The 10,639-nt window shown below is 35.0% G+C and overlaps 1 protein-coding gene across 1 annotated transcript in view; it reads left to right on the top strand.

The window, feature by feature from the left end:
* LOC114061668 (loricrin-like) overlaps positions 1-10,639 on the top strand; it is a 38,357-nt gene that overhangs the window by 4,621 nt on the left and 23,097 nt on the right. Inside the window, exons 4-19 of the mRNA XM_027892363.1 lie at positions 219-260; positions 1,485-1,517; positions 2,912-2,944; positions 3,204-3,239; positions 3,360-3,401; positions 3,569-3,604; positions 3,712-3,750; positions 4,090-4,134; positions 4,720-4,749; positions 5,652-5,693; positions 6,318-6,359; positions 6,541-6,582; positions 7,423-7,464; positions 7,979-8,020; positions 10,334-10,375; positions 10,478-10,516. Coding sequence (XP_027748164.1) covers positions 219-260; positions 1,485-1,517; positions 2,912-2,944; positions 3,204-3,239; positions 3,360-3,401; positions 3,569-3,604; positions 3,712-3,750; positions 4,090-4,134; positions 4,720-4,749; positions 5,652-5,693; positions 6,318-6,359; positions 6,541-6,582; positions 7,423-7,464; positions 7,979-8,020; positions 10,334-10,375; positions 10,478-10,516 — 627 coding nt within the window. The remainder of the gene's footprint in view (positions 1-218; positions 261-1,484; positions 1,518-2,911; positions 2,945-3,203; positions 3,240-3,359; positions 3,402-3,568; positions 3,605-3,711; positions 3,751-4,089; positions 4,135-4,719; positions 4,750-5,651; positions 5,694-6,317; positions 6,360-6,540; positions 6,583-7,422; positions 7,465-7,978; positions 8,021-10,333; positions 10,376-10,477; positions 10,517-10,639) is intronic.

The following is a 10,639-nucleotide window of genomic DNA, read 5'->3' as shown; positions in this document are numbered from 1 at the left end:
TACAAAGGAGTGCATGTAGGTGTCAGCTTTCTGATGCACTATAGTGTTCAACAGCCACAATACTTTACCAGAAGATTCACAGTTGGATGTAGATGATCTTTTACCTTTTAAGCAGCCAGGCATCTAAAACACTTGAAAATTTGTTTATGTATTTGAAATGGAGAAAAGGAATGAAAATTAGTATTGGGATTACAGGATGCTCTTCTTTTTTTCCAAAGCAGGGTGGATCTTCTTCAAGTAGCAGCAGTGGTTGTGGACAAGTAAGTTCCTTTTTCTCCAAACTATTTGAAAACTAGATGCAACTTTCTTTCCAGTAGTGACATATTTTTCAATAAGTTACATAATGTTTGCTAGTTTCAATCAATTGTTTTCATTGTTGCATGGATTTATCTAGCACAGAGATCAGGAAAGGCTGATACTGTTTGTCATTGTACCCAGTAGGAAGTGCTTCTCCCATTTAGAGTTACACACTGAAGACAGAAAAGTGATTAATCTCTCTACTTAATAAACAGATCAAATCTTTCCTTGGGAATTTTTGGGTGTTGCTCAATTTATTTTCTATAGAAAAAGATAGAAAAGACTTTTCTGTAGAAAAGTCTAGCTTTATGGGATTAGAGAGTGGCTCCTGTGGAACAGGAATTAAATTAGTAGTTTTCATCCTGGTTCCATTTCAACTTGTATAGGTCTACAACAGTCTTCAGTGATGAGATCCCAAATGAAAGGATCATGAGTGTAGTAAAACTACGATTAAATAAATATATTGAGGAAAGAATTGAAGCTAAATATAAATACAGACATTTTCACAAGTATTTAGCAGAAATATTAGGATTGGTGTAAGTTAAGCACGAATGGAAATGCATGTGAAAGCATCTTAAGAAGCAGTACAACATGGACACAGATAAAACAGCAATGAAACTGATAAACACTGAAAAATGTATTCCTTCGACCTGTATTCCTGTGTCACAGGTGACATTTTGGCTGTAGCCAAAATATACCCAAAACAGGAAATAAAAGGTATTAGCAGCAGCCTTGACTAAAATCTATGGTGAGTGAATCTAGCAAGATGGTCACACTGAGATAGACAGTCACTCATCAGTAACAGCTGATTGCGAAAAAAAAAAACAAAACCCACCAACAGTTAATCTTTATTAAGATCAAGGATGATTTTTAAGAGGAACTAGGATGTTACAGAGAGACATCAATTGCCAGCCTACCTTTCTTTCCATGTGGCTCACAAGTAGTCCTCCTTTGATCACCTGTGTGATTGTGTCTTGATGCTTCTGAGTATTTGAGGATCAAAGTGACAGAGGGTAAAGCCACACACCTAAAAGATTAAGTAAAATTAAACTCACCCTCTGTAAAGTTTTGTGTTGAGTTTGGTTACACTAATTCTCACAGAAGAAATTTTAAGAAAGCTAATTACTTCGAAAGAATAATGAAAATTTGGGCATTTACCTTTTTGTTTGTTTGGTTTTTTTTAACAGGGTGTTTCATATGATAGCAATCCCTGCCACCAGGTAAATGCTCTTTCTGCTCTTATTTTAAGATGCATCCAAAATTAGTTTTGCCACTAACTCAATGAGCAACAACTTCAGATTCATGCAGCACAAATCTATGTAATCTTACCAGTCAGGAGATTAGAACTCACCATCTTCCTGTACACAGGAGTATCACAGGGGCTTTGGAGTCTTTCCTCCCCCCTTTTTCCTAGGATTATATCTGTGACAAGTCTAGCTTTATAGCGCATTAAGGTCAGATTCTGGAAAGAAGAACTATGCTGCAGAGTTGCTTAACTAGCATGACTTAAATCAGGGCTGGAGCTCACCAGCCTCTCTGGGGACTTCTGTCAAAAGTCAGAAAATATTTTAGGACTGCCACCTGAGGTTGCTGGAACAAACTGGCTGAAGAATTAGTTCAGTTTGTGCAGGGAGCTAGAGACAGCTACATGTGTATTTGTTACAAGTTTCAATGTTGGAACTGTCAAAACCACTATCCTAAAGGGTGTCAGCTGTGTTTAAAGAAGTAGTCTCTGTCACGTTGAAAATTAGTAAGAAAACAGCAATAGATGATTTCTATTTCATGATACTTCTTTTGATTCTTACTGCGTTTTTACAAGGAATAGAAAAATGAAGTAGATTATTGTATCAACAAATACTGTGTTTTATAAACCTATACTGTATTTATAAATATACAAACAACATAGATGATGCTAAAATATATTATTATAATTTGGTATAGTGTATACAGTGCACCATATGTAATATATTACTATGACTTGAAAGGATAATATATTACATAGTTATGTAATTATTTTATAATAGCATTTCAATTTTTTTCTTTGTAAGGAGGAATTATTCTTTTGTAAGACTAAAGGAGATGCTTAAATTTTGTTCTAAAATCTGCTAAAACATTGAAAGATAATACTTTTTATTTCATTTTCCTTTGCCTCTTCTGAATGGAGCCTCAGTCCAACTTTAGTGAATGGCAAATATCCCACTCACTTCAATAGCTTAGGATTTCACTGTTCTTATTATACATTTCTGGCGCTAATGCTTCTAAAAAATGCCTTTTCTGATTTCACTTGGAGAGGTTACCTTGCTCTTCTAAAGGGGGCATGTTGAAACATACTGAGTATTTTATTTAAAACCTATTTCTCGAGGTCATGGTGTCTCCCAGGTCACAGCTTTCTGTGTAATAATGCAACCAGGAGAATTTTTCATATATTTCTTATATAGTCTTTGCCTTTGCACTATTGGCAGTCTGTGCTTACTACATTAGAAGTTATATCCATGTTGCATATAGACCTTTCCTTCTTACTCTTCCTAAACAAGTATCATAACTTTCACTAAAAATATTCCATATCCAAACAGCAAGTGTCTAAATCATGCCTAATTTTTGTCATAATTTACAGGGTGGATCACAGGGTGGATCACAGGGTAGTCAGGTAGGCAGCTCTTTATTATCCATAGGTAAAAACTTTTCAAGCATTTCTAATTCAGAGAATAGTTTTCTTGCTCATGAGGGTATAGACACTTGCAGGGCCTCCCCAGCTCCAGCCTGTAACTCATTCCCTGCAAACATACTTTTTATCAGCCCTGAACTTCCACTTACATAGAAAGAACTCGGCTACCTAAGATAGCTCTGTGCATTCTGATAAAATTAAGCTCTCCAGCATTTTAACTGTTGCTGTTTTGTTTTCACAGGGTGGATCATACTCACAAAACTATGGTGGTAGCCAAGTAAGTACTAGATTATTATTGCCTCTCACTGGGATCTTACGAGCTTTTACTTGGTTGATCAATATCCAATCTTCAATACTATAATATTAATTCTAATAATTTTTTGTTGTTGCTTCTTAGCAGAGTGGATCATCATCCTCACAAAATTATGGTAGCAACCAGGTAGGTAGACCTTGATTTTCTCCTGGTAAGAATTCTTATCATAAGTTACCCAGATATCTTTGAAGTTGTATTTGTTCAAAGGAATCCTAGGCAATTGTTTATTCCAGCTTTACAGTTGCTGAAGAAAATCAATTTCTTCTGATGTAGGGTTTATATTTTTTTTGTAGGATGGATCCTACTCACAAAACTACGGTGGTGGCCAAGTAAGTAATATTCTATTTCTCTACTTATACATCACTTCATATAAGTTTTAGATAGTCTGCTCAAAATCAGGTTTCTACATCCTGATTTTGGTTTGTTTGTTTTAAAGGGTGGATCATCCTCCTCAGACACCTATTATGATAATCAGGTAACTAGTTCTTTCTTTCTCCTAATTACATATTATTTGTAGTCCCTGCATCATCTTTCTCAAAGATGTAATAAAACTTGGTTGCTTCTCTGCTCTTTGTGTTTTGGATTGGGTTTGGGTGTTTTTTTCTTTACTGAAGATTGGAACATTCCCTGCAAGCAACTATTAGCAGCTATGGATTTGGCTCCTTTCTTCTTATTCTTATAAAGCTCTTAATTCAATTTAACTCAGATTTTCCTTTGCATGAGCATCTCTTCTGGTTTTCAGAGTACAATATCAAAGTGTATTTTTAGTAATCTATTTGGTGAGGAAATAACTGGTATCTGCTGTTTTTTCTAGGATTCACAATATTCCCCAGATGATAATCCCAATGCTTGTGATGATGTGAGTGTGCTTTCTCTAATACATATTCACCACATTTTCTGTGTAGATGAGAAAATATTGCACTGCTAGATGCAGTCTTTTGAGCAGAATGATCCAGACAGAATGCTGAGTTCCCACACTAATAGCTGTTTCAGCAACTGCATTTTTCTTGCTGAAAGTTGTCATGTATGTGTTTACAGATACAGTTCATGCTTTTAAATGCATTTAACTTGATAAAATGAAATATGGATAAAAGTTTTTAAGGGCTTTGCAGTAACAGAAGACTTTCCCCAAAATCTAAGGATACAATTTATAGAAATTAAAAAAAAAATCTAAAAGGAAATATTTAAATACATACAGTGAATGAAAGAAGTAGTGATGGATATTCCACTACTTTTCATGTTCCATTTCTACCAGTCTAAAGTTGCTATTAAAATGTTTTTCAGATTGTAAATGTAGAATTTCAAACTAATTTAGACAAGGCTGTGGAGAATGTAAGCAACAAGTGGAATATGTCCATATTTGGTATCAGAAAAAAATTAGTTTTCTGTAAGCTTACTGTGTTTAAAAAATTCTTTAAAAAAGGCATAATTTATTATTTTCCAGAGTGACACTACTTACAGTGCCAAGAGTCAGGTAAGTACTTAGTTTCTCCTGTAGTATTCAAGTTCTTATGATTAATGACAGTGTTAGTAACTGAACACTTCCACATTAGACCCATGGACCTCTAACTGCAGTGTATGATTGTTTTATAGTACCCTTCAAAAAGTTAATTATTTCTCTGTACTCAAGGTTGTTGTACAATTATTAAAAACTGCACAATGCTGAATATATACTGATACATTTTCTTCATAGTGAATGCACTTTGACTGGATAGTTTTTGGGAATTAACCACCTGTGTACATGAGACATGTAGCTACCTCCAGCTTTTTTCACTTGTTCAAATTTAAACTCTCTTTTATGCTGTTGTTGTAAAGTAACATTTGTCCCCAGTAACTCTCTCTCTCTGTCAAGACTTTCCATCTGTCCTACAAACAGAAACTGTGATAAACATGGATAGATTGTGACTAAGCAAATATATTGTTGTGTAAATAAATTACATTTTTCCTTTCTTCTTTCTGTTCATAGAAAAGCTTTTTTCATCTGTCACAGCCTCATTTTGTTGTACTGCCATCTAGAGTAACCTCCTGTCACCAGATACTTGCCTTTTCTTCAGTTGTCAGCCATACACTGTACTGCTTCATTGCTTTCCCTATTTTTCCTATCTGCTACTTTAGTATTGCACCAAACATGTACAGATTGTTCTCCAAACCATGATGATTTAGCTGAGGGAGAGTCTTCAAGGCAGGAACTTCTGATTGAACAGGGATAAAGGGAAAACAGACAAAGAATATGCTTTTTAAGACCCTTAATGATATTAAAAATATTCAGACATTTTCATCTTCCAAAATATGTGACCTTGACAAGCAGTAGATTTTTGCTAAAGTATTTAGTGCAGATAACTCCACTTATAAACTCCACTTTCGGCTGCTTTACAGAGTTCTGGTGGTTGTGCAAAGAAGAAAGTTCTCGTTGCCCGAGTAAGTAACATTTTTTCTTTTCTTTTTTGACTGCTTGTAGGATTTTAGCCCTAACTTTACCTAATTTGTCCTAATTATGACTAATTTTTTCTGAAAATATGTTGTTCTAATTAATATTCTTCTACTTAAGGAAAAATTAAAATAAAATTACTTGGCTGTTTGCTCTTTGCACAAGTTTCTTTATAGGAAATATAAATATATGAAAAAGAGACATGCAAATCACGCTTTGAAGTAGAGGGCAGCTTAAATTCCTGCTCCTCATTAAGCACATACAGAGTTGGTCCGAGCTACAGTTAATATTAAATGAATATCAGACAAACAAAGGACAGCTAAAAATTTAGCTTATAAGAAAGACAGAATAATGAAGTAAGAAAGAATAATGTTTGGTAATTTACTGTGCTCAGCAGGTTGTGGAGAGGATTGTATAGCTTTAAGTCAGACTCAGCAGTAGCCTATAAAAATTATGTGCAAATAACCTTTTATTTTACAATAAGACATTCCTACTCAATGTATGTAATAAAGGATCTGGAGCTGGTATAAATAAATACAGGGGGGAAAAAAGAAGGCTTATTACTCATCAGAGAGTTTTAATCTCCTAATAGCTAATGTTCCTGTTTTTTGCAGGATACATCACATGCTTTAAGTAGAAGAGCCTATGATGTACAGGTAAACCATTCTTGTCACCTTTTCTGAGCGACTGCTGCTGTTACAGCTCCCTGCTGTATTACCTACAAAAAGAAGGATTTAGTTTCCACAACAGAGAATTCTGTTTAGGTTTAGGAGGTTCTCTCCCAATAGCACTGTATTACCCTTACTGAAAAATGTGTCCTTTTTTATTTCCCCACAGAATGCATCTTCTCCTTCAAACAGCAGCCACACTGATGTCCAGGTAATAACATAGTGTCAGGTGCATGATATCATTGCAAGGAGCTTTCTGATAAATTATATTACATTCTGAAAGTTAGGTTCCACTAATTTTTCTGTGCTGAAGGATGCTATTTTGATTTGGCAGCATTTTCCCTATAACATTATAATTTTGCACAGTTGTAAATAGTGATAAGCAGGTAAGCATCACAGGGGTTTCTTGACGTAACATTTTGTAGAAGTCATTTGCAAAACACCAAAAAAAATTAGCTTTAGAATCTTTTATTTAGAAACAGTCCTGCTCTAGTGCTGGTAGTGGCCAGATATATAATTGTTTAATTTTAAATTTGATAAGTAGGTACATTTCAGGGTTATGTACTTCTGTTACAAAAGTAGAACCAACTTTCATATTCTGTAGGATCATGTACTGACACAGCAGTGTATATGTTAGAGAATTTAGTGAAACTTAACTGATCCGGAGTGGTACTTGATTCTGTTTTTATTCAAGCATCAGCTTCCCAGACACCCTGAATCCTGCTACATCCCACATTATGTAGTTTTAACACCAGCATAGTCCTCTGTCTCAAGAGAGTTTGCAATCTAATTCAATAGTGCAGTCAGATTTATAAGCTCCAGAAACTAACAGTTTTCTTAATTAGTTTTCCTGATACCCATTCCCTGTGTATGGTATCAAGCTACTAATTAGTTTCCATCCAAATTTATGTTTTCACAATGATTCAACAGATAGTGCTTGTTCATGCAGGAAAGTAGTAGAAAGAGTTTGTCACCTTACTTCTCACTACATAATTTTTTACTTCAGATTCTGATAAAATGCTTTGATAAAATATAATTGTTTTCTTCAAAGGGTGGATCATTCGTTGCAACCAGTGGTGGATCAAGTAATCAGGTCAGGATTTTCTTTATTTTTAAGTAGTCTTGTCCATATTGCTTCTAGCAATTAAACTAATGCAATTCAGGAGTCAGAGTTTAGGTGAAGTAGTTTTGCATGGAGGATTGGTCATGTTAGGCATTAAATTGCAAATGAAGTGACTGTTCAGATTAAATTTGTCGGAAGTAACTCTGAAGTCACTATTGAACACTGTTTCAATTCCATGTATGGTTTCTTGGTGAGAGCACTATGGGGATTCTCTGCACTCTTGACTAACTTGATGCTTCTGTCTTGCTGAGCATCTGTCCTTGAGACATAGCACCAAGAGATGTACTCTCAGTCCAACTTCCAAAACAAATGTTAACTATTCAGAGCTGTGCTGTCCCCTCATTTGTTCTAAATGTAGGAAAGGTCACAGCTACTCTGTAATCCCACAACCTTTCTTCCCCTAAACTGCTTCATATCTGAAATAAGATTTTATTTTAAATTTCCACGGAGCAATAATTGTGTCCTTTTTTTAAAAAATTTATAGGGTGGTTGCATTTGCCCTGATGGAAGCAGTGGTCACAGACAGGTAATTATTTTTCTGAGTTTATACTTTGATCTACGTAATGGAGTACCTTGAATTAATCACCTAGTAAATATGGACACTTGGTAAACACTGAGCAATAATCTTCATTTCCTTAGTATGAGTAGAACTACATACAATGAAACAGAAGAATGAGTTCCACTTTACTTGAGCTGGAAAATTACTATTCAGCCACTAACTTCCTGTAGCTGTGCTTGGTGACCCAGATGTTTTGCCACTTGACTGTTATGTGCTAATTATTGATTACTTTCAAAAAATAGTCATTATCCCTCATAGTAACCACAGAATTTCATTGCATCCAGATTAGTTTCCTTATCTTTCTAACTGGTGCAATAAAATACTGTGACTAAAATATCAAAATCTGTAAGTGTTTCTTAAATCAACATTTAAACTGTTCTTTCCCATAAAGAGAATCACTGTAATTTCATTGTCACTTGCACTGGATAAACTTTTCTCTTAGGCAATGCCTCTGGGCTGGGAAAAAGGCCAAGGAATGTGCTTACCTGGACATTCTAGAGTAGTTTTACCAGGCTTCTGGCTTTGCCTGGCAAAGCCAGATGAGCTCGGATTTTAAAGTCACCTTTCTTCTACCAGAGTACTTATTTTGAAGCTTTTATTGAAGTTGTATTTACATAAAACCATTTGAATGGTGTCATATTTTTTTTTTAGTTTTCAATTTCAACAAGAAACATTTTTGGATTATTCTTTCTATTAACCCCATGTTATTTAAACAAACTAACAGTGTAAAGAAATTACTGCTTTCTGAACTTAACTTCACTAATTTAAAATAAAGGGCAGTAATTTTGGTAAGGTAGAATACCACCTCTTTCACCTAATTGAGGCTGAGCAATACTCATGACCTATATGTTTTAAAATATAAACTATTAAAATAACTAATACTGAAACTTAGTTGAGGAAAAACCTTTTTTTATCATGTGATTGTAAATCTACATCAACAAATCCATCTCAAGGGAAAAGGTGGACATCTTTATGCAAGTTTTCATTCTAGTGAGCCCTTTTCTTTACATGTTTTAATGGTTGCAAAAAAAGGACTTAGTTTTTAAGAGGAATCCACCACATCTTGGTTGAGGAGAGGAGAGTGTATGTATTTAGTTGCTATCAAAAAAATTTTCAGCACCCAGAAAAGCAGACATCGAAATTGGATACAGTAGAAAATCAATTCACAGTGTAAATGTGTCCACTTTGATTCACAAGAGAGTTGTTTTCCACTTTGCAGTTTTATCAGCTGATCAAATTAACTTATGATAAACTAGGTAGCAATAGACTTGATCTTTGCCTTCACTCAGCAGTAAAATCTAGCAATCTTTGCAAGGAATAGGTTGAATTAAAAACTAGAACTATCTTCATTTTCTATCCAGAGCCCTCTACATGTAGCAGCTACAGTGCCTTAGATTAGCATGAAAACAGATTTGCCATGATAAGTAGGCACATTCTTCTGAATAAAAAAGCAAGCAATAGGTAGATGTATATGTACAAATAAATCATCATTCATAAATCTTACATAAAAGAGAGAGTTATCTACTTTCATGAAGATTCTTCAGTACAGGAGGAAAATTCCTGCAAAAAGTTTTCTTTTAAATTTAAAAGCTGTGAGTTACACAAAGGTCTCTTCAAACCTGGAAACTATTAGAGATTAAGGGTCAAGATAAATCAAGAGATATTTAAACGATCTTGTTTCAAAGAAAAATGGTTTTCCTTATGTGGAATCTCAAATGTCTCACACTGCAATTATTCTGCTTTTTCTCCAAGTTTCATCTGAAGGCAAGCCCTTAGTCTGCTTAGTCTCTGAGGAAGCAGTCTAACCATAGAATAATACTTTCCCTGTTTAGTATATGAAGGGGATGTGGCAGTAATAGTGGATGCTATGGACTGGTAAATAGCTCTCTTTTAAGTGGTGAGCTGAAAAATCTGCTCCCCTAAATACTATTTACACTTTGGAAGTTCAGTGTTACGGCAATTTTTAAAAAGACCATCAAGATCATGATCGTCTATAACAACAGAGTCTGCAAGGTACGACGTAGGGTTCTGTGATTAGAAAGAGTAAAATTAAATGTTATTACTACTTTCAGATCTTTTAATCTGAAGAGAAAAAATCAGAACCTGCTAGTTTTCCTCATCTCTAACAAAAAAAAAAAAAAAAAAAACCAGCGTTCTTTTTCAATGTTTGCTGTAATGTGGTCTTCAAAAGCTTTATTTGAAAGAACAGAAATTCAGAATAGACTCATTTATGTAAATGTCTGTTTGCAAGAAAATAGCTAGTCTGTGTTTTCATTTCAGGGAGCCCCAGGTTATCCACACAGCACATATTCTGGTAACCAGGTAAACATTCAGATAAAATGCCCCATTCAGTAGCTCCATCCAAAACCTTCCCTTGAAGGAGCAAACAAATACAAACCAGTAACCCATTCTGTCTTTGCACAGGGAGGGCCTTTCTACTATCCTGGAGGATCCTATGGACAGGTAGTAGTTCTTCCTCCCTCCCGGGGAGAACACAGACTCCCATCCTCCTGGGTCCATCACTCCCAGTATTGTGGGTGCTAAGACTTGTCATAATTAGAAACCTGATTGTTGTCCCTTAAAGCA

The sequence above is a fragment of the Empidonax traillii genome, unplaced genomic scaffold (genome assembly GCF_003031625.1).
Source record: "Empidonax traillii isolate 1590-97213 ecotype Southwest subspecies unplaced genomic scaffold, ASM303162v1 scaffold347:size1123457, whole genome shotgun sequence".
Lineage (NCBI taxonomy): Eukaryota > Metazoa > Chordata > Aves > Passeriformes > Tyrannidae > Empidonax > Empidonax traillii.
The sequence above is the reverse complement of the archived record's forward strand: the minus strand, read 5'-3'. Positions and strand labels throughout refer to the sequence as shown.